Genomic DNA, 27,445 nt, shown 5'->3' with positions numbered 1-27,445 from the left:
ATTCAAAAGATATCATCACATAAATCTCATAGAGATAAGGGCAGCCTCCCTTGCCCTCCAACAGTCCCAAGAGTTCCTGGCAGAGCACACCGTGGTATTGATGAGTGACAATACCACGGTAAAAGTTTACCTAATCAAGCAAGGCAATACCTTTTCAAATCCGCTGTGCAATTTACCAGTAGAGATACTCAGATTGGCAGAAGACAACTCGGTGACCTTATTGGCTCGCTTCCTTCCAAACAAGCGGAATGTGCTAGTAGCTAACAAATTCTTGACTTTTTGGAGTTTCCCGACTCTGAATCTGTTCGCAACAGCCCTGAACTCCAGGCTCCCGTTGTATTGCTCCCCAGTCCTGGATCCCCAGACTTTCTGGTCAGATTCATTCCAGCACCGGAGGAGAACCTAGATGTGTAAGCGTTCCCCCCGTTTCGTCAGAGGAGAAAAGTCCTCAACCAGGTCCGAGTAAGCAAGAACTTACTAATGACTCTAATAGCTCTGCTGTGGCATCATGCCAGACCTTCTGCAACTCCTCATGGAGGTTGCGAGAGAACTCCATGTCACGATCTACTCAACCACATACCAACATTCACACAAAGCTGTATCTTCGCTTTGTCCTCACGCCTGGAAACTGTCCAGCACCTCACCGAGAGGCCTTTTGCAACGAGTTACGTGAAAAATGGCTGGACACCTGAGACTCCCCACAGCATCAGTCTACCAGGCGAAGTAGTCAGTTTTCTGTGATTGGTGTTGTGGAAGGAGTATCTCTTCCCTCGATGCCACTGCTCCAACTTTAGCAGAGTTCCTTGTACACCTTTGGGAAGGAATGCTTCTCTCAGTTAAGGCAGTCAAAGGCAACCACTCAACCTTTAAACTGAAAGTAGATATTCCCTCCTCGTTGGAACTTTCCTTACTCATACAGAGTTATGAGATTATTTGTCCCCAGTCAAAACTTACCCCTCCTCCTTGGAATATGGTTCGGGTCCTTCGGTGTCTGAAGGGTCCTTTCGAGCCATTACACCAAGCAACAGATCGCCACCTCACGGGGAAGACGGTGTTCTTACTCGCTTTGGCTTCAGTCAAGAGTTAGTGAGCTGTATTGTCTATCTTCCGATGTCTCCCACTCTAGGAGATGGGGGGAAGTAATTCTCAGCTTCGTCCCCAAGTTCATTGCGAAGACTCAATCTCCGTCTGTGCTGGACCCTAGGTTCAGCCCATCCCGGATAAATTGTTTTCATTCTGTAGCGGAAGATCCAAACCAACTGGTACTTTGCCCATTGAGGAATCTGATGTGTTACCTTGAAAGAATGGCAGCAGCTCACCCCGGTGTATCAGCACTGTTTGTCCGCATGGGGAAGGTCAAAAGGAGGGTCACAAGGAATACCGTTTCCTCATGGATTCGGAAGATAATCGAGTTTGCTCTCAATGCAGACCCTCCTCCATCCAAATGACCAAGAGCTTATGACGTCAAGGGCATTGCAACGTCCTGGAGTGGTGGCGCAGCAGATCGAACACACTCGAGGGAATGCCCTTTGCAGCCGACCCTCCCGAGATGCTCCTGTTCACGGACGCATCCAAGGGGTGGTGGGTTGCCCACCTCCTCGGAAGGCCAGCAAGAGGAAAATGGATGGACGAGGAGAAGGCTCAACACATAAACGTCCTAGAAATGAGGGCAGTTCGAAGAGCGTGCCTAGAGTTCGTCAATCTACTCCGGGGGAACACCGTGGCACTGATGTGCGACAACGCCACGATGGTGGCCTACATAAAGAAGCAGGGAGGACTAAAATCGAAGGAGTTGTGCGACCTCACGTTGGAACTTCTGGAATGGGCCGAGGTGGAGCAGATCAAGATCTCAGCAAGGTTCATTCCGGGAAAAAGGAACGTCCTGGCCGACGGCCTCAGCAGGATGGGACAAGTAGTTTGAGCCGAGTGGTCCTTACACCCAGTAGTGGCCAAAGTCATCATGACGCTCCTGGAGACGCAAGGAGAGAGGAGATGCTCGCCTTCTTAGGGGACCTCTTGGGTGCCTTCTTCGTGCCGAAGCGCACCCACTGAACTTTGTTTTACGATTCGCACTCCGGGCACGTGTCCGTAGGGGAACACACACTGCCCCTACACGACGAACACAAGGAGTGCAGGTCCACCTCCGGTTTCGAAAGAGAAGCACCACACAATTTTCCGGCCATAGGCCCAGGACAACGGGATGCTCCATTACGCACTAGTAACACACCGTAAGACACAGGAACACAAGGGAAGGAACAAGGGAAGCACAAAGGTACCACGTGGGACCGCGGAGACACGAGGGAAGGATACAAGTATACCACGTGGAGACCACGCGAGACAAAGAGTCGCACTGGGATTAAGGAGAGCGTCGAGAAGTTATCGCGACGCGACCAGAGAACTTACTGGAGGTCGAGACCTGAGAAAGCATGCTCCCTGACCCGGGGTTAGCCTCAGGGCGCGTATCACTCCGCCTGAGGTTGACCCCCACAGAAAACAGGACTAGGGTAAACTACACAAAACTCTGGTCAGTTGGAAGGAGATCCCAGATATTCCTAAGAAAGTAGTTCGAGGTAAGTACTGTTAGGAGCAATACAAATTACTTAAAATTTGTGATATTCTGTGGCGCAGGTACTACAAGCGGGCATGTGGAAACATCAAAGGACCTTCACTGCCACTACCTGTAAAACATAACCCACACCAATATGGATACATTTTTCATTGATCCTGTGGTGGTTGCACAAGTGGTCTAGACATGAGCTCAAGCTGTTTGATGGACAAATAGTAGAGGGTTGAGGGCTGAGGTTACCTGGGTTAGTCTGGGGTGAATGAGTAAGAATGACTGGCTCCTTTCTTCCTTTCACCTTTTCCCCCTCTGGGGAATCCAGCAGCAGCTGACCTCACCTCTCTCCAGGTAAGACTCATTTCCCTTGTGCATCCTAAGTATAGAAATAATACTTTGTTACGTCCCCAATATCTCTTCTAGGGAAGGTATTGTGTAAAGTCTTAGGACTCGTAGCGTTGAGTGAGTGATACCTATGAATAGCAAAGGGTTTGTATTTGTGCAGGAACAAATGGTTTTGTCAGAAAATTCAGTATTTCTTGTAAGGCATATATATATATTTCATCTGTCTATTTTCCATGGTGGCACTTTCCCCAATTTTGGGAGTTGGCCAACATAAAACTAAAGGGGGGTTTCTTCCCACTGCTCTTCGCTGCCTGATAAGGGACTCGGCTAAGTTTGGCTGGTACTGCTAGGGTGCCACAGCCCACCCTCCCCTGTTTTCCACCATAAATGAAGCTTCATATGCTGACTCACCTACTGCAGATAGCAGGAGGGCCTGTCGGAACTGCTTGCGTCACAATTGCTTGCCATTATTCCTATTTCTTGCACGCTCTTTTGCTTCTCACATCTTTCCTCTTGTCACCTAAAGGCTTTCTTCACTCCATCCATCCATCCACCCAAACCTTTGCCTTCCTCTTGTACCTCTTGTATTTATCACCTTCACCAGATGGCCATGTGATAAGTAAATAAGGATAAAAGTGGCTATCTCTCAATAACCAACTACTGTTATGGTTAATGATTTAGTTTTAATCTCATGTGATAACAAATGCTTAGGATGAGCTCTTGATAATGTAAAATAACACTTGTACAGTATGGTTAAATTCTTAATAGCAATGTTAATAATGATGATAATACAATTTTCTCATGATTGATTTAAGCATTAGTGTTTGTGTGTCTTTGCATTGTGATGACAAATATTGAAGTCTATAATTGTCTAATTGTGTATTTTACAATATAATTTACATACTGCATTTTACTATTGGCAGGGTATGGATCCAGTAAATGAACGTAGTATGCTGTCCATGTTAATAGAAACAGCCGCAAAAGAAGAATCAAGTCAATATTTCTTTGTTTCTCCGAAGGTAAGCTGAGATATTGTGAATAATGATGTGCATTTATTCTTAGCTAGGCTATGCAGAAAAAAACGTATTGTCTATGATACATCCGAGTATGTCAAAAATAGAATAGTAAAACTATTTTCTAGGTTTTTTCTTACTGATTTCTTGTTTGGCAAAGTGTTTGCAAGCTGTGGATATTATATTAATATTCAATGCAACAAAGAAATTTCTCTTGGAAGGCCATAGTCTATACTGTACTTTTGACTTACACATAACTGGAATAATGAGGTTAGTTTAAAATTCAAGTTACCAGATCAGACAAACTCTTGATGTGTTCTTCAATCAAGTTTCTCACTACTAGGCTAAGCCCGACTCGGTAGATTTGAAGTTTCTATTTTTTTCTATTGTTGTGTGTTTTTTTTAAGAGGTTAGTTTTATTTTTCTTCCTCTGAAAGATTGGTCTCCATACATGAATTTAGTTTGTTCCGTAACTGAAATACAAACCACTCTATTTAATATGGGTATTACTTTCGGCGTAGCTGAAATGACGAGCCATTAGAATTTTAACGAGGGTTTACTAACTAGCGAGGGAGTAGGGAGGGGTAGCTTGCTACCCCTCCCCCCTCACACACCTGTGATTAGCTCACTTTGCTTTTGGCTCGGGTGACGATCAGACGTGTCTGCTCCCACCCTCGCTTATATGACAGCCTTTGATCTTTGTTTGTTGCTTTTTCTTTTCAGTGTGTTTGGAAGTTGGCCTCTACCATGCGGAAGTGTCCCGGCTTACCTGACCGCCCTTGCGGAACGTTTATGTCGGCAGTGGACACAGACCCTCACACCTTATGTCATTATTGCAGGGGCCAACGGTGTGAAAAAAATAAAGTATGTGGTGAGTGTAGGGAGTGGTCTACCTCTCAGTGGGAGAGGTTTTCCCGGCGCCGGAAGAAGTCCAAACGGGATATTTCTCCTCCAGGGGTTTCCTTGAAGAGAGAAAATCCCAAGGACTCTTCTTCCGTAGCCCGAAGCTCCCACTCGATCGGTCTCTCCCGAGAGGCAGTCGAGTGGTAGCGTAGGCCGTACTTACGTTCACCAACCTCGGGGTTCGGGAGAGGGAGTTGCCTCCAATAGCGAGGCAGCTTCTCCTCCTCCCCCGGGGGAGGATTTTTCTGATAATGTGTCTTAACAATGATTTGTTGTAGCTTTGGGCTTCCTTGGGGCTTCAGGGTTTGCCCTCCAAGGAAGCCCTGTTTGACATAATCAGGTTGGGGCCTGCTGTCAAACAGTCGCCGGCGGTAGCAGAGGTTGATCATCTGTCTATTGTCGACGTTGTTGTGGCAGGGGCTTCCGACGAGTTAGGTCAAACCCCTGCTAGTGTTCCGGATGCAGCTGAAGGCTTAGTTCCCCCCTGCGAACATCCTTCGAGGGAGGAGCTAAGTCCAACGGTCTCTCCTGCAGGTGATTCTCCCCCTCGGGTGAGTTCACTGACAGACTCCTCTTTGGAGGACTGCCGATGGTCTGCCTGCTGCCCCCAGAGGACGTATCGGACAAAAAGCTCGCCTTCCTCTTCACCGTAGAGGCCTTCCTTCTCCCCACAAGGGAGTTAGGAGGCGCCACTTCGGTTCTTTGTCTTCGCAGTCCCCTTCAGAGGATCCTCCTCGCCGTGCACCGACCGTTGCAGCTGTATCCCTGGACCTCTCTGCAGATCGTTCACGATCTCCGTCGCCTGCCAGACCTGCTGACCTTCCATCTCCGTTCCTGGCCGCTGACGCGCTGTGGGCGTCCACGCACCCCATTATCCAACGGGCATCGGTTCCTTCGGGGCAAAAGGGGCTTTCTCACATTGAGTAAGTCCCTTAAGCGCTAGGTATCCCATGCGCGCCAACGCTCTCCTGCACGCCCACGTGCTATGGCGCGCAAGCGCGCTCCTGCTGTTCCTGAGACTGCACTTAAGAAACCACCTGTTCCAGGGACAACGTGCCAGCGATCTCCTGTAGCTGAGACTACGCGCCAGCGCTCTCCTGTTCATCAGCGCTCACCTGCGCGCCAGCAATCTTCTCCTCGCCAGCACACATCTGCGTGCCCTCATCCTGATGCACGTCGCTCTTCACCTACGCGCCAACGTTCGCCTGCACGCCCACAATCTCCGGATCTGGGTGCAGGAGGGAAGACTTTCTTCTCCTTCCCGTCAGCGATCTCCTACACGCCTTCGGACCTCACGCGCACCTGTCCCAGCTCCTGCGGTGCGCCCTCCTGTGCGCCCACGCGCTAGGGATATTTCCCCTGCGTGTGTGTGCACAGCTTCTAGAGCTCAGCGAGTTCCTGCGTGCGCGAGCTATCATCTCCGTGCGCGCAAGTGCTTGCACACCCTTCGTTTTTCCTCTGCTTTCGCCATCGCTCGCCAGTGCACCATTGCTCTCGTACACGCCAGCGCTCGCCCGCGCGCCCTCGCCATCATGTCCGCGCTCGCGCGAACCAAGGAAAATCCCATCGCGCCAGTGCCAGCACGAGCCCCCGCGCATAGCTACTGTACAGGAACGAGAGCCTCCAGGTCATCATTCCCCCCCCCCCCTCTCTGCAAGCCCAGATCAGCGCTCCCGCAGGAGGGGAATACTCCGGATAGGTCCAGGAACCAACCTTCTTCTTCCCTTTCTTTTCAGGCAGACCCAGTTGTTTCTACTCGGAAGGATTGCCCGATCCCCTTCCCTTCAGAGGGGGTCTTTGACAGCACAGCTGTCAGTAAGCAGCCATGGTTCGGGCCCCTTGTCAGAGCAGTCATGCAGGCTTTTAAACCTGCCTTCTCTGTGTTGGGCCTCAAATCAATGGCAGCTCCGACCCCACTGAAGAGGAAGTGAGGAGTAGAAGTCGTGGTAACGTCTCCCAGGGCCAAGCTGGCTCCTCGGAAGTCCTTAAGAGAGGCTCTCCCCCCCCCCCAGACTTTCTCTCCCTCTCCTGTGGACAAGGATTTTCCGTCCTAAGGGGAGTCTACCGAGGTGAGACGTTCTCCCATGGTACCAATGGGAGAAACCCCACCTCGTGCAGGAGAATTGTCCCGGGTTGAGGTGGAGAAGAGCCCACAGACGTCGTTGTTGGAGTCCTGTATTCCTCCCAGGAGGGAGCCTAAGGACTCTAAAACCATCCCCAAGTCATCCTCAAGGATTCGACCAGAGCCAACAAGACCCGCAGAGAACGTCCACGTGTCCCCCCAAGAAGAGCCTTTGGGGACGGGAGACTTTGCTGCCAGTTCTCCAGGAGGGGAACCACAGGAGTTGGAGCATGCCTTCTGGCAGGTTCTGACCCTGATGAGGCATCTCAATAGGTTCCCGGACCCTGAGATTCCTCCTCGAGAGGGCAAGGACAAGGTCCTTGACCGAGTCTTTGGGACTCAGAAACCCGCTAAGGCTAGTGCGGCTTTGCCCTGGTCCAAAGGGGTGAAGAGTGCCAAGGATAAGGTTGAGGGCCAGCTCTCCGAACTCGCCTCCTCCAGCCGTTCCACTGCTGGCAACAAGCTCCTCCCTCCTCCTCGTATCCACCAAAGGAGGTATTTTGAGATCATGGAGGAGTCTTGTCTAGCTCTCCCCTTGCACCCTTCGGTGGAAGAGCTCACCAAGGGAGTCCCTCTAGAGAGGCTCTCTAGTCGGCAAGTGTCTTTCTCGGCGACAGAGATCCTAAGTCAGGAGAAGGTTGCGAAGTGTGCCATGCAGGCTACTTCGTGTCTGGACGTCTGGCTGGGGTCTTGGCATCATGTTGCGGTCTGAGGACCTGTCTAAGGAAAGCTCCAGGAAGGCCCTGGAGACCTTCCTCCTTTCGGGCACCTGCACCACTGAGTTTCTGGCCCTCCAAGTTTCGAACTTGTGGACCAATTCCATCCTGAAACGACGTGATGCGGTGGCAGAGAGGTTCCACAAGAAGGTCCCAGCCGTCGAGGTCAGCAGGCTCAGACATTCTTCCCTTTTGGGAATGAATCTCGTTGAGCCTAAAGACGTGGAACAGGCAGCTGAGAGGTGGAGGAAGTCCAATCAGGACTCTCCTACATAGGGCTCTTACATCAAAGCCCTATAAAACTCCAGCACCTCAACAACCTCGCCCATCCAAGACGACGAAACCGGCAGTGGCAGCAAAGGTAACGGTGTCGAAGCCCTTTCCTGTCAAAGACAAGAAAGGTAAAAAGTCCTCCAGGGGAGGGAAAAATCCTAGAGGGAGTGGCCGAGGCCGCAAACGCTAGGATTGGCAATCCCCCTGCTTGTCCACCAGTGGGGGGATGCCTACAAAGTTGCGCAATCAGGTGGTAGCAACTCGGGGCCGATTCCTGGACGATTTCCGTAATCAGTCAGGGATATCGCGTCCCGTTCACAACATCTCTACCTCCCCTGACAGCGGATCCAGTGTCGTTGAGCTCCTTTGCCATGGGATCGGCAAGGGGCCAAGCCCTACGGGCAGAAGTCAAGACCATGTTAAAGAAGGACGCTCTCCAGGAGGTCGTCGACGGGTCCCCAGGCTTCTTCAGTCGACTCTTTCTTGTAAAGAAGGCGTCTGGAGGCTGGAGACCAGTCATCAACCTCTCAGCTCTGAACAGGTTTGTCAAACAAATCCCGTTCAATATGGAGACGGCAGACACGGTCAGACTTGCAGTGAGACCACAAGACTTCATGTGTACACTGGACCTGAAGGACGCGTACTTCCAGATCCCAATCCATCCGTCTTCAAGGAAGTACTTAAGATTCAGCCTAGACAACAAGATCTACCAGTTCAAGGTGCTGTGTTTCGGTCTCTCCTCAGCACCTCGGGTATTTACCAGAGTGTTCACCCTAATTTCTTCGTGGGCACACAGGATCGGCATCCGTCTCCTCCGTTATCTGGACGACTGGCAGACTCGGAGTCGACCCTTCTTCGACACCGAGACTAGCTCCTGGGACTTTGCCAAGATCTAGGGATCATGGTAAATCTCGAGAAGTCTTCTCAGCTTCCAAGTCAGTGACTGGTATATCTAGGCATGATATTGGACACCAATCTCCACAAAGCCTTCCCATCAGACGACAGGATAGAAAGGCTGATGAGGGTCGCAGATCCTTTCCTCAGACGAGAAGAACTCCCAGCCCAATCGTGGTTATGTCTCCTCGGTCACCTTTCTTCCCTGGCCGGCCTAGTTCCAAATGGTCGCCTCAGGATGAGATCCCTGCAATGGCGACTCAAGTCTCGGTGGAATCAAGGACACGATTCCACGGACGTCATGGTCCCTATGGGTCCTGCGGAACGGACGGACCTTCAGTGGTCGGTGACAGATAAGAACCTACGAAAGGGAGTTGATCTTCTCGTCCTCCCCCCGGATTTGATGCTGTTTTTGGACGCCTCAAAGAAAGGGTGGGGGGCCCATGTTCTGAACCACAGGACCTCAGGCCTCTGGTCAGAATCAGAAAAGTGCCTCCACATAAAATCTTCTGGAAATGAAGGCCGTATTCCTGGCACTTAACAGTTCCAACAGTACCTGGCGGGTCACGCCGTGGTGGTGATGAGCGACAACACCACGGTAGTGGCTTACATCAACAAGCAGGGAGGTACCTTTTCAGAGCAGCTATCCCATCTGGCAGTAGAGATACCGAGATGGACCAAAGTCCACTCAATTCCACTATCAGCTCGTTTCATTCCAGGCAAGAGGAATGACCTCGCCGACAGTCTGAGCAGGGCATCCAAGATAGTGAGTACCGAGTGGTCTTTGGAATGGTCTAGTAGCCAACAAAGTCCTGACTTTGTGGGGTTCCCCGACGGTGGATCTGTTTGCGACAGCTTTGAATTTCAAGCTTCCGCTTTACTGCTCCCCAGTCCCGGACCCCAAGGCTCTCTGGCAAGATGCTTTCCAACAACGGTGGGACAACATCGACGTATACGCCTTTCCCCCGTTCTGTCTGATGAGGAGGGTACTCAACAAGACCAGAATATCGGTCAACCTTGCAATGACCTTGATAGCTCCACTATGGCATCACGCAGTGGTTTCCGGACCTTCTGCAGCTCCTGACGGAGCTCCCGAGAGAACTTCCTCCACGACACGAGCTACTCAAACAACCACACTGCAACATCTTTCACAAAGCCGTAGCTTCGCTGCGGCTTCACGCCTGGAGACTATCCAGCATCTCCTCACAGAGAGAGGCTTTTTGCAACAAGTTGCTGAAAGGATGTCTTGACACCTGCGAAAGTCATCCGCAGGGGTCTACCAGGCGAAGTGGAGAGTTTTATGTGGTTGGTGTCGTGGAAGGGGTATCTCTCCACTCGATGCCACTATTCCAGCAATAGCGGAGTTTCTCCTGTATTTGTGGGAAGAAATGCGCCTTTCGGTCTCGGCAGTGAAAGGCCATCGCTCAGCCTTAAGTCTTGCCTTCAGGCTCAAAGGAATGGACATTTCCTCTTCGCTGGAACTTTCTTTACTCATACAAAGTTATGAACTTACCTGCCCTCAGTCGGAAGTGAGACCTCCTCCATGGAACGTGGTTCAAGTTCTCAGGTCTCTTAAGAGACCTCCCTTCGAACCATTACGCCAGGCCTCTGATCGCCACCTGACTTGGAAGACTGTGTTCCTACTTGCTTTGGCCTCGGCCAAGCGAGTCGGCGAACTTCGTGGTCTCTCGTATGACATCGCCCATTCAAGGGGAAGAGGGGAGGTAACGTTCAGATTCGTCCCTGAGTCTGTTGCTAAGACTCAAAATCCAGGAGTGACGGATCCTCGGTTCGACTCTTTCCGGATTTCGAGTCTTCGTTCTGTAACAGATGACCCAGACCATCTCCTACTATGCCCAGTGAGGAGTCTGAGGCTCTATCTTAAGACAACAGCTGTAATTCGTCCTCGGGTGCAGGCATTGTTTGTGAGCACCGGAAGGACGAAGAGGAGGGTCACTAAGAATACTATCTCAGCATGGATTCGCAGGGTTATCCATCTTTCCCTGAATCCCGACCCTCCTCCGTCATATCGCCCTAGAGCACACGATGTCAGGGGCATCGCTACGTCCTTGGCCTTCAAGAACTACTTAGTGACGCAGGTTTTACAAGCAGGGGTTTGGAAGCGTCAGACGACCTTCACAGCCCAACCTGCAAGACGTGACCCACAGGAGGCTCGATACGTTTTCTATCGGCCCTGTGGTGGCTGCACAACAGCTGGTTTAAACCTCAGGCTCCTTAATGGACAAGTAGCAGAAGGTTGAGGGCATTGTTACCCGGTTTTAGTCTGCATGACTGAAAAGGTATGCCTAGCCTTTATTCTTTTCTTCTTCTCCCCTCTCTTGGGGAAAGCAGCATCCTGGGTTCTCTGCACAGCTGACCTCAAACCACTGCAGGTAAACCATGTTTCCTTGTGTTCCTAGTATTAAGATAATACTGTCACGTCCTCATACCCTTACGAGGTGGTATTGGGAATGTCCTATCCTAGAATTTCATCTAAAGGACTTCAGGTCAACTTCCTAGGACGAGTCACACTTCATTCCTTCACACACAAGCTTACGTAGGCCGCGGCCTTTGCAGAGCAAGGCACTTGCGAGGTGCAGGGACTCCTTATCTTTGAGTACTAACACACTCAAATACTGAGTTCCCGTGCAAAAAGCCAAAAACTAGGGTTGAGTCATCCATATTAAATAGCGTGGTTTGTGTTTCAATTACGGAACAAATGACAAATTCATAGATAATTTGTATTTTTCCTAACTACAAACCTTTGCTATTTAATCAAACTTGCCCGCCAGCCCTGTCCCCCGGGAAGTCCTACCTCTAAGCAAAGTGAGCTAATCACAGGTGTGAGGGGGGGAGGGGTAGCATGCTACCCCTCCCTACCCCCACCCCCTTGCTAACTAGCAAGGGGATAGTAAACCCTCGTTAAAATTCTAATGGCTCGTCATTTCAGCTACGCCGAAAGTAATACCCATATTAAATAGCTAAGGTTTGTATAGTTAGGAAAAATACAAATTATCTACGAAAATACTAGGGAATACTGTACTTTTTTTTCTTCTCTTCTATATACAGTACAGTATATATTTGATGTATACATTTTGGCTGTTTTTCTGTCTTGCTTATGCCAACGTAAAAAAATAGAATGAATCCTTACCATTCCTTTTTTGTTTTTACAGCTTCTACGAGGTTTGCAGTACAGCGATCGGGTGAACACAATGGTTGTGTTTAATGGACCTGCCAATGTCCCAAAGTACCAGTTTTCCATAAAGAACTGTATAAAGCTTAAAGGGAAGAATAAATCAAGAGAATAGTAAATACATCAAGAACTAAAATGTATAAAAGCAATTGGTGCTAGTTAGAAATTTTTTTTTTAGAAAGTTTGAATACAAACCAGAAATATTCAGTGCTTCAATTGATTGTAGAAACGCTGTACTGTACTACTTTTTTAACTTGACAGAATTTTTTTTTTTTTTCTATACACTGTGACAGACGGTTAGAAATTTTTTTCTTTAGAAAGTTTGAATACAAACCAGAAATATTCAGTGCTTCAATTGATTGTAGAAATGCTGTAACTTGACAGAATTTTTTTTTTTTTCTATACACTGTGACAGACGATTTTCTATGAATCATATGCTCTGTTCAGGGAAATTATCCTTAAGGTTAATCCTGTAGTTTAATGTATTTCATCGATATTTATTTTCTTTTCAAAGATTCTAATGGCTTCAGTTGGAAGGATGCTTGTAATTATTGCATTTTTAAATAAATTTGGAATACTATTTTTACTCTTAAAATATATATATAAATATACATAAAAGAAAGGTACTAAAACCTTTTTTTATTAAAAGTATGTTTATTCATGGCTTAATTTTAAAGGGTCCAATCTGGTCAAATATATAGTTTATCAAATACTTAAATTTGGGGGAAGGAGGCATGCTGTCCTATCTTTCATTCCTTCATACCTTATCCAAGGTTGTTATCTGAAGGTCAATCTTGATAGGGTATGGAGCAAAAACAAAATTAGGTAAGAGGTATTATATGATATAGAGTACTTATTCCGGGAAAAGTTATAGGTAAACTTTTTGAGTAATTGCTCCTTGAAGCTGCCAACCAACTGTGAAGTGCTAGAGTCTGGAGAGTAACGTTAACTTTTAAAGTTTTTACAAATTGTAATCTTATTTAGAGTTCACAAGATTAAGAAAAAATTTTATATGGATTTATATTATATTATTTTGTGTGCAGGCTGCATTACTTGACACGTTTCATCTGTTGTCAACTTTGGCCTTGCATCTCCGTTTTGGGAACGGAACCCGTATTGTAGCCTTCGCCCCAGTAGTTGCTGCTGGAACCATTTTTGTTCTGTCGGACGTTTCCTGCTGTACCAGGTGCTGACTCCATACTCCACTAATAGGAAACTCTTAACGGGTTAAACTGGTTGGCTGCCGGAACAGGTGTCGAGGTGATGGGCCCCACATCAAGCAGGAGACTCGGAAACCTAGTGCAGGTGGGAGTATTGTCGCTAACCATGGAGGGGTTGGAGTCCACTAATTTCTTGACCTTCTCCAGATACAGGAATTGCAAGACCATTGATGTTTGCCCAACCTGGTGAAGTAATGGCGCACTGGTCGTCATAGTTGTTGTAGAAAGAGAATATGATAGCAATGGCCCAAGATTCTCTTGTGCCGCCATTTGGAGCTTTGGGTATTTTATCTCGGTGAACAGGTCGGTAACAATCGACATGAGGCTTTCGATAAATACCCGTGTTGTAACTCAAAAGTTAATTGAGGACTTGACTTTGGTTAAAGCCTCAATCGTTCCTGTCGCACTTTCAATACTTTATATTTATATACAAACTGGTAAATTCTCCTTAAATCCATATAAATAGAGAATTTACCTTTTCCAAGACCACCAACAACTGTTTATCTTTTGAAACATGATTTATTAAAATTGGAAGCAATGCAGTTACATCATATCCATTAATTATTCAACATAGCATGATTAGAGTACTCAAGAACAGTACTATTCCTTCCATATGATTTTAAGATTCATTCTATTATAAAAATACAAACTAACAGTGAAGTTAGGCTGATTTATGGTAATTTTTTTTTCTTTTTTAAAGAGTGAAATGGAAAAAGTGACTCGACTATACTAGTCGGATACCCAAATTATTTTTCACACTAATACAATTGACAGAATTCAATATAGGGGCATGATTTTACTGCTAGGGGAATTGTCAATACTGTATGTTGGTTTTAAACTCCTGACATCACAAGTTTTAGCAGAGGTCTCATCTTTATAGGGTTACTCTTTAATAAAAAGGGGACTGAAACATTGTGTCAACAAAATTCACACACAAAAAAAAAAAAAAATTCAATATATGAGTAATTTTACTTTTTCTCTGGTACAATCTCGCTGATCCAATCAAGGTAAGGCTGATTTCCTTGTGCAATCTGAAAAGAATTAATTTAACCTTTAAATGTATCCTTTATACCTGTTGTGAGGCCTTAACAAACTAACAAGTTACTCTAATTCCTATTTTCATTTAGCAGTTTACAGAGCATGTACCTGTAACTCAAAAACTGGAATTACTGTAGGCCTACATATAATTTAAAGTTAAAAGAAAAAGATACCTTTGATAATGAAATTAATTTTTAAACTACCTGATGTTCATAATGTTCCTTTCAAAGCCAGATTTTATATCAATGGATATCAAAAATATACAAATTTCCTGTTTTCTTTCCTTTCAGGATGATTAGGCCTCTTTAGTACATCACAAAGACGAAACTACATTCCTATCTTCTTGACATCAAAATTCAGTGGAGAGGAGGGGGTCATTTATATGACCATCAGGCAAAAATAGAAGTGGTTTTGACCATCAGGCAAAAATAGAAGTGGTTTTTGACAAAGGAAAAACTTTTTTTTTTTTTTCTTTAGGGGGGATGCTATATGATCTCCAAGGGCTTTCTATTAAAATGCTAGAACAGAGAATACAATACAACATAAAATACCAAAGAAATATTGTCTGCTGCTCTAGGTTCAGAGTTTCAATATGCAAAGCAGAGACTCGGGTGAATATAAGAGAGACCCTCATGTTCAAGTGTTGTTGAACTGCACGGCACCTCAATGCTGAAATCATGTGGCTATTGTTGACAAGTCATCATCAGGAACTGTCACTACTAATAGAGACAATGCTACCTACACAACTTACACCATCAAGGACAACCATTACAACCAAGCAAACAAAACCATGTGTGTATGTGGGCAAGACAGAAATCTAACAGTAATCTAACTAGTCTGACACTCCTCATAAGGAAAAACTCTAGAGGAAAGTTGGATGTCAGTCATTATGCTTCTGTTGAAGGGTCTAGATGATTTGGCCCATGTTACACTGTTATTATTTGTTTCAAGTAGTGTCTTATAAACACCCTATTCCCAGACCAATGTAAAACTTTTTATATCCTTAAATTGCGTCTTGTATTAGCAAAAAATGCTAGCGAAGAAGTAATTTTATTCACATCGAGGGTTTTGGGGATGGAGAGAGAATCGGCTTTCTTAACAAGGGAGGTCATTGAAATATAGTTCTTGTTGATCCAGGTATTTTGAAACAGACCATCTTATAAAGACTTTCCTTTCTGCAGATATAATTGCAAGGTAGAAAACAGACAGATGTTACTATCTCCAGATCCTAGAGCTGTAATAGGATTCTACCTCTAAAGAGGGTTTCAGTTTTTTGGTAAGAACAAAAGACTCCTGATCTTTACAAAAGGTTAAAAGCTTAATGACTTGCTTCCCAGAATAAAGCTATCAAAAATATTGCTTTCTGTAATAATTTTTCAAGGAAAATTGAGGAATAATCTAAATTTGCCAAAATCTTCACTTTACCCAGAGACCAAGGTACTGAAGGGATCAGTGGAGATTATCAATACATGGCAAAAGAGCAGGCAATTTTATGATATATAAGAGTCTAAATTCACACCAAAAGCCCACTTGAGGGCATCTTATCAATGCCGATTTGTATGCTAAAATTGTTGACGGCTTAAGGTTCCTCTCCTCTAAGAGGTAGATCAAAAGGAAAGTCAATGAGTCTGTGTTTATATGGTAATATGATCTATCCTTCAGAAAGGGGGACTTAGTTGGCAGGCAAATCTGTACAAATAGCTACAGGTTTGTATCGTTAGGAAAAATACAAATTTGTCATTTGTTCCGTAACTGGAATACAAACCAACGTTATTTACAGGGGTGGACTCGCCCATTAGGAGGGCAGAGGTCCCTGCTAATCTGGCTTTTAGGCTTTATTCAGCGATTCCCTTTATGTGTGTTAGCACAAAAGATGGAAGTCCTAACACCTCGCTAAACCTTGCAATGCATCGTCTACGGTCTACACAAGCTGTGTTTCTGATGCTAGCAATGCGACAGTCAAGGTAAGAGACCTTCGAATTATAGGATTCACCTGAGGTCACCAAGACATACCCAATACCACCTCACCAAGGTATGGGGACACAACAGTATTGACACAATGCTAGATTACACAAGGGAACAATGGTTTACCTGTAGTGGTTGAGGTCAGATTTTCAGAGAAACCTGGATGCTGATTTTTGCCAAGAGGGGAGGATGAAGAAAAGAAAGAGCCAGTAATTCTTATTCATTCACTCAGACTAAAACCAGGTAACCAATGCCCTCAACCTCCTGCTACTTGTCCATTAAGGAGTTTGAGGTATTAAACCAGTTGCTGTACAGCCACCACAGGACCGATAAACTACGTATCAAGTCTCCTGTGTGTTACGTCTGGCAGGTAATGGGCGGTGAAGGTCATCTGATGCTTCAACATGCCAGCTTGTAGAACCTGCACCACAGAGTAGTTATGTTTTAAGGCTAGGGACGTAGCAATGCTCCCGACATCATGTGCTCTGGGTCAACATGTTGAAGGAGGATCTGGATTTAGTGCGAGGCCAATGACCTTGCGAATCCAAGCAGAGATGGTGTTCTTCGTGATCCTCCTCTTGACCCTCCCCGTGCTGCTGAAAAGAGTTGGCTCACGTGGGGCGAGCTGCTGTTGTTCTTTTAAAGTAGTGCCTCAAACTCCTTACTGACACGGTAACAGTTGGTCTGGGTCGTCAGTTACAGAACGGAGACTCGTTATTCGGAAGGAATCAAATCTAGGATCTTCTAACCCCAGACTTTGAATCTTCTACAAACTCAGGGACAAAGCTGAAGCTTACCTCTCCCCATCCCCTTGAATGGCCGATGTCATTCGAGAGACCATGCAGTTCTCAGGCTCTTTTGGCCGAAACCAAGGTGAGAAGGAATATCCTCTTCAACGTGAGGTGGTGATCTGTTGCCTGGCATAATGGTTCATTGGGAGGATACTTCAGGGATCGAAGAACTCTAACCACGTTCCATGGAGAAGGTCTAACTTCCGACTGGGGACAGGTAAGTTTGTAACTTCGAATGACGAGATAGTTCCAGCGAAGAGGAAATGTCTACTCCTTTCAGTTTAAAGGTGAGACTCAAAGCTGAGCGATAGCCTTTTACTGATGACACCTAGAGGAGTATTTCCTCCCACAGATACACAAGGAACTACATTATTGCTGAAATAGTGGCATCATGGGATCCCCTTCCACAACACCAACCACAGAAGACATTCCACTTTGCCTGGTAGACCGAAGCTGATGATTTTTGTAGAAGTCCGGACAACCTTTACACAAATTGTTGCAAAAATCCTCTCCGAGTGGGGAGATGCTGGATAGTCTCCAAGTGCAACTTCGCTACGGCTTTTTGGAAGATGTTGGCGTGTGGTTGTCTGAGTAGATCGTGTCGTGGAGGAAGTCCTCTCAGAAGCTACGGCAGGAGTTGCAGAAGGTCTGGGAACTATTCTGCTTGATGCCATAGCGGAGCTATGAGGGTCATTGAGAGATTGACCGATCTAGTCTTGTTGAGTACTCTTCTCATCAGAGAAAATGGGGGAAAGGCGAGGATGTTGATGTTATCCCAACGTTGTTGGAATGCATCTTGCCAGAGATCCTGCAAGTCTGGGACTTAGGAGCAGTACAACAGGAGCCTGAAATTCAGGGCCGTTGCAAACAGATCCATTGTTGGGGAACCCCACAAAAGTTAATCCAAATACCACTAAAGAGCCCACTATCTGAGTCACTCTGCTCAGGTTGTCCACGAGCAAATTCCTTTTGCCAGGAATAAAGCAAGCTAATAGGGTCACACAGATGTCTTCTGCCCACCTCAGTATCTCTAATGCCAGATGAGATAGGGGCTGCGAAAAAGTAACGCCTTGTTTGTTGATGTAAGCCACTACTGTGGTGTTGTCACTCATCATCACCACTGAGTGGCCAGCCAGGAACTGTTGGAACTGTTGCAGGGACAGGAAGGCAGCCTTTATCTCTTAAGAGATTTATGTGCTGGCACTTTTCGAACTCTGACCATGTGCCTGAGGTCGTGTGGTGCATCATGTGAGCCCCCCACCCTTCTTTTCATGCATCTGAAAAGAGCATGAAGTCCAGGGAGAGGACGAGAAGATTAATTCCCTTTAGCAGATTCTCGCCTGCTACCCACTACTCGAGGTCCGTCAGCTCCTCTGGTCCCATGGGGATCAGAATGTCCTGGGAATCGAAAGCCTGGTTCCAGGTGGACTTTAACCGCCATTGGAGGGATCCATCCTGAGGCAGCCGTTGGGAACTAGACAGGCCAAAGATGATACATGCCCGAGGAGACACAGCTACCTCTGGGCTGGGAGTTCTTCTCGTCTGAGGAATGGTTTTACGACCTTCCTTAGCCTCACTACCCTGTCGTCTGATAGGATGGCTTTGTGAAGGTTGGTGTCTATAATCATTCCATACCAGTCGTTGAGAGGGAGCCAGTGATGACTTCTTTAGGTTTACCATGATCCCCAGAGCTTGGCAAAGCCACAGAAGTATGTCTCGGTGTTAAAGAAGGGTTGCCATCAGCCAGTCGTCCAGGTAACATAAGGGACGGATGCTGATTATGTGAGACCAAGATGACAATAGGGCGAATACTCTTGTGAATACCTCAAGTGCTGTGGAAAAACCGAAGCACAGCACCTTGAACTGGTATTTCTTGTTGTCCATAATGATTCCGAGATACTCGAAGACGGATTTTTTCGTAATATTAATTGCAAAATAGTCAAAAACATTATCACTGCTTCCATATGTTTTTTTAATTATCATCTCAAAACATGGTAAAAACTCAATTAATAAATGATGTCTTTTGTTTTACAATACTACATAAATATGGATAAATTAATAACTAAGGAGGATGTGTAATATTTCTTTATGCGGTCATGATCCATGAATGATTGTATCAAGAGTAAAAAATTATGTTTGTTTTTGCAGTAATTAGTATTTTTTCTAGTATTTTCTATCAATGTAATGACTGTAATCTGTATAATGCTAAAACAGTTTGATAAAATTTTGTTTCATCATTTTCTAAGAACTATGTTTATTTTATTGAAATAAAGTACAGTGCATTCCTATAAAAAATCAACAGCAATGAAAAAAAAATCTATCAATCACCCATATACTCACATAACCAATGAAGTATATTAGCATACAAAATGCAACATATTGTTTATAAAAACACTATATGCATACATACGGTACTTTCTAGTTTGGCAAGAATTTCAAGGGTGGGGAGGGGGGGGCATGGGATCTATGCTTAATGCAGATGGGGGGCGCGAGGCAAAAAAGTTTAAGAACCACTGCTGTGGAGGAAGGACCAGGAGAGGCTCTCGTCAAGGACCTTGTAATACTTCCTCTGCTGGACACCCGGAGCTGGGAGGAGTTTTGAGGACGAGCCTGAGCGAAGGAAACTAGAGGAGTCGGAGAGCTGGGTAGAAACCTTCCACCGGGCACTCTTCAGTCCCCGGGACCAGGGCAAGGCTGTGCTGGACTTCGGGTTCTTCTGAGTGCCAAAGACACAGTCCAGGACTGTGTCCTTGCCCTCCTGAGGAGCCATCACTGGGTCTGCTAAACCATTAAGGGACACCATGCAAGCCAAAACCTGCCAGAAAGCGTGTTTCAACTCTCTCTCTTCCGCTTCTGATGAAGGACTGGCAGCTAGGCCATCCCCCCCCCCCCCCCCCCGAGATATCATCTCGGGGTGGGTCATGGTCGTCGTTAACGTGGTTGGATGTACACTGCTTGACCCCCTCTGCGGGTTTCGTAATCCTTGATGAGGATTTCGGCAGTCTTCGAGTCTTTAGACTATTTCCTCGGAGGGAAGAAGGTCTCTTACACAGATGGTCTACAGTAGATGGAACAACCCTCTGTTGATCACATGTAGGGGTAAGGATCGAATCTTCCACGGGTTTTTTGACTACCCTGCGATCTTGCGTGACCTCCTCAATGGGCGAAGGCTGGAAAGAGTTGGCTAGGGAATCTTCCCTGCGCATAAACACTTGAACTGATGGCTGTGGAGCAAGAGGGCGAGGAAGAAACTGAAGTTTCTCAACAGGAAGAAACCATGGGTCTGAAGATGGTGAGAAAGACTCTTCCAGGGGGATCCTGGGGGTTTCTGATGGACAAACAGGTGGGATACTTGCCGCAAAGGCTTGACAAACTGCCCTAACCAAGGCTCCAAACTATGGCTCCTGACCGATAGCAGCATTACCGGAAAGATTCCCTGAAGGGGACGACGAAGAAGGCCTCCGCAAGGAAGTCTTATCTGCTGTCAAGGAAAAAAGAAATTGGCCGTAAAGCGGGGTTCTCTGGAATCTTGAACCCAGCAGCTTGCCTTTTGACGCTCTGCCCTGCGAAAACGATGTTCTGCATTTGCAGAGAGGGGAACAAGGCTGAGGCAAATGATAGAGAGGAGACTTGCATCTCTCTGGAGGGATCCGGAAGCTCAAGAAGAAGGCTAAGTACGCCACTTCCGGCAAACAGCGTCGCTCAAGGGAGTGTTGGCGCCGATCAGGGGTTAATTACTGGGGTCGCTGTGCTATGGCAGCGATGTCACAAGTAGCCATCTGTCGGCGAGCTTATGAAGGTTGCCTGTCATCTGACGATCGTCTAGGCGATCAGTGAGTTGACGAACAACAGGCAGTGCGAGGCTGATGTTGTTTGCGTTCCTCACTAGGAGAGTGCCGAGTCATTGGGGAACGATAAGAAAGAGACTGGTGTACAGCCACAGCCTGCTGATGAGTTGGCGATAGGCAGGCTGCTGGCGATCGACGATTCGGAGATCGGCACTGAACCGGGGAAGGGTTGTGACCCTTGGAGGGACGAACAGCCGCTTGGGAGGATCCCGAACGTATCTTTTTCGGCGAATGACAAGCACCTGCCAGAATATAGGAGGCCAACAGGATGGCTGGAATCAGCCTGCGACCCACGAGCAGATGACGAGGAAAGGTCGTCTGTCGAACACCACAATGCTGGCAAACAAGGAAACCATGGCGAGTCCAAAGATCGGGAACCAGTAGATCCAGAAGGAAGATCCTCCAAAGGGTATCGCATTGCAGAGGACGCTCAAGACCCAAACAAACATCTCTTCATCGAAGGCAAAAGAGCACGTCTGAGGCGGAGGGGTGGGCGAGCTTGGCAAGGGCGACGACCGCGAGGGCGAGCCTCTGCAAGGGAGAGTTGACCAGCAAGCTGTTCATCTGTAGGCCTCCGAAGAGGAGTCTCTATGGGTAGCCTCGCGAACGAGAGAGGTGATCACCCGCAGGAGAGACTTGCCTTGGACTTTGCTCCTCCCCCGAAGAATGGTCAGTGAGGGGGGGGAGTGCAGTCCTCGGCAGTGGCAGAAGGAGCAGAGGAAGAGGCAGAAACACAGTCATCAGGCAGGGCAACAGACAACTTCTCAGGAACCACAATATCCACGCTAAGAAGGGCCAACCTCCAAAGCAGATGAACACAGCAACTCTGCACCCCACTGAAGAAGCTGCAACAACACCTTGGAAAGCAAACTGGGCAATCCAAGGAACGACCACACCTGCAAAAACGAAGGAAAGACAAGGACTCACCTGGAGGGAAGTGGAAGCAACACTGCATCTCTCAAGGGCCGAGGTTCTCCAGGAGTTGAAGTGCCTGCACTACTACTCGACGGTTTGCCAGAGGAAACCGGTCGAGAAGCTTTGGAGGAAGGTCGGACGGCAGAAGAAGCAACTTTGGGTTTTTTCTACTTCGAGAAAGACCTCGAAGGAGAAGAATCCCTTTCAGAATTCTTCTTTTGTCGCCGCCCAATCATTTCCCACTCTGAGGCAGACCACTCCAGACACTCGCTACACTTATTATCCACATCACAGTATTACCCCTACACGCTGGACACAATCGGTGGGGATCAGTATCCACAACAGACACAAATATTCCGCAGGAGCGGCCCTTGGGACCAGAGCAGGTATGCACTACCGGCAGGTAAGGTATATGCACACAAACTTGAAAGAAAAAGCAAAAAGGTAATTGGTAATGGCTGTCCAAATTGATAAGAGGAAGAGCGGTAACAACCGTTCTCCATCCGAACCAAAAGCAAAGTGAGTTACAGTCACAGGTGTGTGAGTGAGAGGGGTAAATACTACCCCCAACCCCCCGCTAACTAGCGGTATGGGTGGTTAACCCTTGTTAAAAATCTAATAGCTCATCTTTTGGCTTTGCAGGAAATAATACCCCTTTAAATATCGTTGGTGTATATTACAGTCACAGGACAAATCTTATAAAGTTCATTACCTAAAAATCCCAAAAGCTCATTAATAACTAGAAGCATTATCAGCCTTCTGCTCACCCTAATCAACTAGTGTAGTCTTCTCAGAATTTTCCCTAACTAAAATTAAATTTCCTTTACGTTCAGAATTCTAACATTGGCAGCTACCATCTGAACTTAACTATTCATAAGAGGGACAATAAGTGATCACATTCTTCACAATGATTATCTAAATCACAATATTCCGTCACGAGATAAAAAGAAAATGAGGATCCTGATCTACCAGTAATAACTCCCTTGAACAACTTCTACAGGAATTCATAACAAATATGACAAACTTATAACAGAGTTTGTATTTTTCCTAACATACAAACCCGAATTCTTTACTATAGGAGATATTCTAGCGCGAGCTGGAAAATACGGCAGAAAACCTTAACAAGGTCGTTAACGACCGGGCCGGTAGTTATACATCTGTTAGTGGTGGGGGACTGCCGGTCGGTAGCTACTGAATACCTTCAATCGGATTCTAGCTAGGACTATATTTAGAGGGCGGTGACGGAGGGAAGATTTGTGTAAAGAATTCGGGTTTGTATGCTAGGAAAAATACAAACTCTGTTATAAGTTTGTCACTTGTTCCTACACTAGATACAAAGCCTCATTCTTTACTATAGGAGACTTAGTCTTGAGGTCAGGGTGGTTGAGCAGTTCCCTATTCCTAGGGAAGATAGTCCTCCGACTATACTCTTTTGATGAAAAAATCTCCCATTAAACTTTTCTTTTTAGATCCCCATAATGTTAGCATGACTGAAAGTTTGTAATTATGGGGAAACAAATGTTTCAGGATGAAGAGGGTCAGGAACATTCGACTCGGACCCTTTCATACTTAGGATTCCCCCGACCTTGAAAAGGGGAACCCTCGTGACTACGAGTATAACTTATACCATGTGAGAGGAGTCAGATGAGTTTCATACCTTATTTCTGTTGGCAAGTCCAGCTGAAACTGGTTACAGACTAGGATACCCAGATGGGAGGAAGAAGGAAGCGCAGAAGACAGATGGATGTCCTTCTAAAAACCTAGTGTAACAGAGAATCCTCGAACAATGGCTACTGTCCCCTGAAAAGGGCGTAAGGTAGCTACAGCACCTGTTGACCAGCCACAATAGGCCCTATAGAAAAGGTGTTTAGAGACCTATGCGTCACATCGGTTAAATAGTGAGTGGTGAATGTAAATTGGCATTACCAGACTCCAGCTCTTGAGACTTGGGAGACTGAAAAATTTTTCTTAAATGCCAGTGAGGCAGCCACTCCCCTAACTTGATGGGCTTTGGGTTGAGCTGCCTCTGGGACTCCATGAATGGCTCTCGCAATAACTTTCTCGAGCCAGAAAGAGATGGTGTTGCGAGAGATTCTCTTCTTTACCTTGTTGGTACTGAGGAAGAGATGACGGAGGTGTGGTCTGAAAGGTCAGGTGCGCTTGGGGTATTTCCTTAGCGCCCTGACTGGGCACAATAGCAATTGGTCAGTATCCTGTGTTACCTTACTAAGGCTGGAAAATTGAAATTCTCTAAACCTCTCATCGGCCGATGAAGGATTCTGAGTTTTGGCCACAGCCTGGCATGAAGTTGAGCAAGACTTCCCACCATCCTCTAGAATGGGTGACTTCAAGGGTATAGACCATGTAGTTCACCGACCCTATTTGCCGAGGCCAGAGCTACTAGGAAGACAGTCTTAAGGGTTAGGAAGTAGTCAGAGGTCCTATTTAAGGGCTCATAGGGTGGACCCTTCCAGGAACGTAAGACCAGGGACACGTTCCGAGGTGGTGGTCTAATCTCAACTGGGGGGGCAGGATCTCTCAAAATCTTGAATCAACAAGGTGATATCCTCTGAGGTGGAAAGGTCAACCCCTCCAGACTACAGATGAGGCTTAAGGCTGAACGAAAGCCTTTAATTTCCGAGACAGGAATTTTTCCTCAATGAGGTACACAAGGAAGTCTGCCACTAATGGAAGAAAGGGATCGAGTGGAGACACACCTCGCCCTCTACACCAAGCTGCAAACACTCTCCATCTTGCTTGGTAGAGGTTTCTCGAAGATTGGCGCAGGTACCTGGACATGTGCTCAGTCACCTTCCCTGAAAAGCCTCTGCTTCTGAGGAGTGACTAGACAGCCTCCAGGCGTGAAGCTTCAGGAAGGGGATTCTCCCGTGGGGGACACCACTGTGTGGCTGCATCAGCAGAAGGAGTTCTGGAGGCAGAAATCTTGGAGCTTGAACCACCAGGGAAAGAAGTTCTGGAGGCAGAAACCTTGGAACTTGAACCACCAGGGAAAGAAGATCTGCGTACGACCTACGGGCCAACCAAGGGAAAGGCCCGTGCCAACAACAAGAGTTGGCTATAATACTCCAACAACAACAACTGCGTACCATTCTCTGCTCGGTCATGCCAGAGCTATTAGGGTTAGGTTGCAGTTACAGGAGGTCCTGAGTTTGTTGATCACCCTTCTGAGCAGGCAAAAGGGTGGAAAGGCATATGCATCCAGGATGTCCCAAGAATGTTGAAGGGCGTCCTGGATCGCTGCCTGATGGTCTGGAACTGGGGACCCGTAGCAGTGAAGTTTCGCATTCAGAGAAGTGGCGAACAGGTCAATTGTGGGGAAACCCCCCAAAGCTATTACTGTCTTCGCTACTCGAGGATCCAAAGACCATTCGCCACTCAACACTTGGTGATGCCTGCTCAGTTGATCCGCCACGATGTTTCTCCCGGCCCGGAATAAACCTGGCTGTGAGAGAAATGTTGTGACCTTCCGCCCACTGGCAAATCTGGACCGCTAGCAGACAGAGGTCTCTTGCCAGAGTACCCCCTTGTTTGTTGATGTATGTGACGACTGTGGAGTTGTCGCTCATCAGCACCACCTCTCGTCCTAGCAGATCTTTTACAAAGTATTTTGGGCCTTTCCAGGCTGCTAATAATTCCAGGTGATTCATATGGAGAGTTTGTTCTATCGGAGACCAAACTCCTGATGCTAATTTCGGGCCTAGGTGGGAACCCCAGCCCCGTAGCGATGTGTCCGAAAAGAGTTTTAACTTCGGACGGGGGCTTTGGAGAAGAATGCCCTTTTGGGTATTCTCTCTGGTTGACCACCAATGAAGATCTTGTATCACCAGAGCTGGAACCTCCACTGACAAGAATGGGGAATGAATCTTTTGAGACCAATGAGTCTTCAGATGCCACTGGAGACCTCTCATTCTTGATCTTCCGCCTGGAACTAGTTTTTCCAGGGAGGAAAGATGGCCCAGAATTCTCTGCCACGACTTTGCTGTAGGAGGCAGTGGAGACAAGAGTTGGGCAATGAATTGTTCCAGTCTCCGAAGTCTGTCTTCCGAAGGGAACACCCTCCCTACCTGGGTGTTGATGGACATACCCAGATAGTTTAAGACTTGGGTTGGAATCAAGCAAGACTTCTCTGCATTTACAAGGATCCCCAGGTCCTTGCAAAGGTCTAGAAGTCTTCTAAGGTGATCCATAGCTATCTCCCTGGATGAGGTCAGGAGTAGCCAATCGTCTAGGTACCTTAGCAGACGTATCCCGTGCTTGTGAGCCCACGAGGAAAAGAGTTTGAAAACTCTTGTAAAGACGTGTGGGGCAGTCGAGAGGCCGAAGCATAGGACTTTGAACTCGAAGATTCGACCCTGAACCAGAAAGCACAGGAATTTCTGATATGCGCGATGGATCGGCACTTGGAAATATGCGTCTTTTACGTCCACAGATGCCATAAAGTCTCATGGACGCACCGCTTGGGTCACGGAGGCTGCTGTCTCCATTTTGAATGGAGTTTGCTTCACAAACTGATTCAAGGCAGAGAGATCGATTACTGGTCTCCAACCTCCCGAGGCTTTTTCTACCAGAAAGAGGCAACTGAAAATCCCCGGGGAAGTGTTGGAGACCTCTTGTATGGCACCTTTTAAGAAGCATGCTCTGGATCTCCCGAGCTAGGGCTTGCTGGATCCCGAGAGACCTGGGAGGACGAGATCGGGGGAGGAATTAGAGGAGAGCCTATGAAGGGGATGTGGTACCCCCACCGAAGCACTTTGATGGTCCATTGCATGGCCCCCATAGCTTTCCACCTCCTCTAACTCCCCTGCAGGCACCCCCTACGCACTGTGAGGGGGGAGCCGTGACCCTATTTCTGTCTAGGGTTCCTCCCTCTGCTTTTAGCCTTGGGAGGAGCCGACTTTCCTCTGCCCATAGGTTTGGCCATAAAAGAGGAATGGCTGAGGCTCTTGGCTGGGAGTGGAGTTGGCTGCTGTTGCATTTTGCGAAAGGAGGCAGCCTTTTGCATCACTGTGTCCTGCGTCTCTTTCCTCCAACTATCTAAGGCAGAGGAAACTGCCTGTTTAGAAAAGAGGAGACGTTGCAGAAGGTCCGAGTTTCTCAAATCTGACTTCTCGGCCTTACCGATGCTCCTATGAAGTCTGGAAACTACTGATTCCTTCCTTTTGAGAATCCAATTGCCCAACATGGTTGCAGTTAGGAAGTCCATTGTCTTAGCCCCAGCAGCTAGGACTTCCTGCAGGGAATGCATGAAGTTTTGGTTTGATAGGTCTTCGTAAGTCGCTAGGTAGCCGACTGTGCCTGACCACGTGTCAAACCAGGATAATGCCTCCAGAAGGGACATTGACACTGCTTCCATTGCCAAGGCTTCTGTGGCAGTGAAGGAGATTGGGAGAGAAAAGTCTCTCTGAAGAGTAGCCAGGTGTGAGCCTTGCTGTGAGGGGATCCAGGGTCAGAGGAGAAGGGTTGGCGTCTCTGACCTTGTAAAAGCGCTTTTGCCTCGAAAACGGGAATTGTAGAAATTTATGGGATCCTTGAGACTTCAAGGAACCCTTTTTGCCCGAGACCGCCTGCGAGACCTTCCTCCTCAGACAGCCTGCAGTGTGAATAGACCAGGGAAGTTTGATTCTGGCC

At 47.1% G+C, this 27,445-nt stretch overlaps 2 protein-coding genes across 3 annotated transcripts in view; one reads left to right on the top strand and one right to left on the bottom strand.

Moving 5' to 3' along the window:
* LOC137645932 (structural maintenance of chromosomes protein 5-like) overlaps positions 1 to 12,599 on the top strand; it is a 208,316-nt gene extending 195,717 nt beyond the window's left edge. For both annotated transcript variants that reach the window (XM_068378994.1, XM_068378996.1), the window contains 2 exons: positions 3,829 to 3,924; positions 12,000 to 12,599. In XM_068378994.1, coding sequence (XP_068235095.1) covers positions 3,829 to 3,924; positions 12,000 to 12,134 — 231 coding nt within the window. In that variant the 3' untranslated portion in view covers positions 12,135 to 12,599. The remainder of the gene's footprint in view (positions 1 to 3,828; positions 3,925 to 11,999) is intronic.
* A 1,139-nt stretch (positions 12,600 to 13,738) lies between these two features.
* The window catches only part of LOC137645934 (protein CutA homolog), a 59,452-nt gene continuing 45,745 nt past the window's right edge, over positions 13,739 to 27,445 (bottom strand). The window contains exon 5 of the mRNA XM_068379000.1: positions 13,739 to 14,270. Within this exon, the coding sequence (XP_068235101.1) occupies positions 14,208 to 14,270 (63 nt within the window). The 3' untranslated portion in view covers positions 13,739 to 14,207. The remainder of the gene's footprint in view (positions 14,271 to 27,445) is intronic.

Source organism: Palaemon carinicauda, chromosome 8, assembly GCF_036898095.1.
Source record: "Palaemon carinicauda isolate YSFRI2023 chromosome 8, ASM3689809v2, whole genome shotgun sequence".
NCBI lineage: Eukaryota > Metazoa > Arthropoda > Malacostraca > Decapoda > Palaemonidae > Palaemon > Palaemon carinicauda.
The sequence above is the reverse complement of the archived record's forward strand: the minus strand, read 5'-3'. Positions and strand labels throughout refer to the sequence as shown.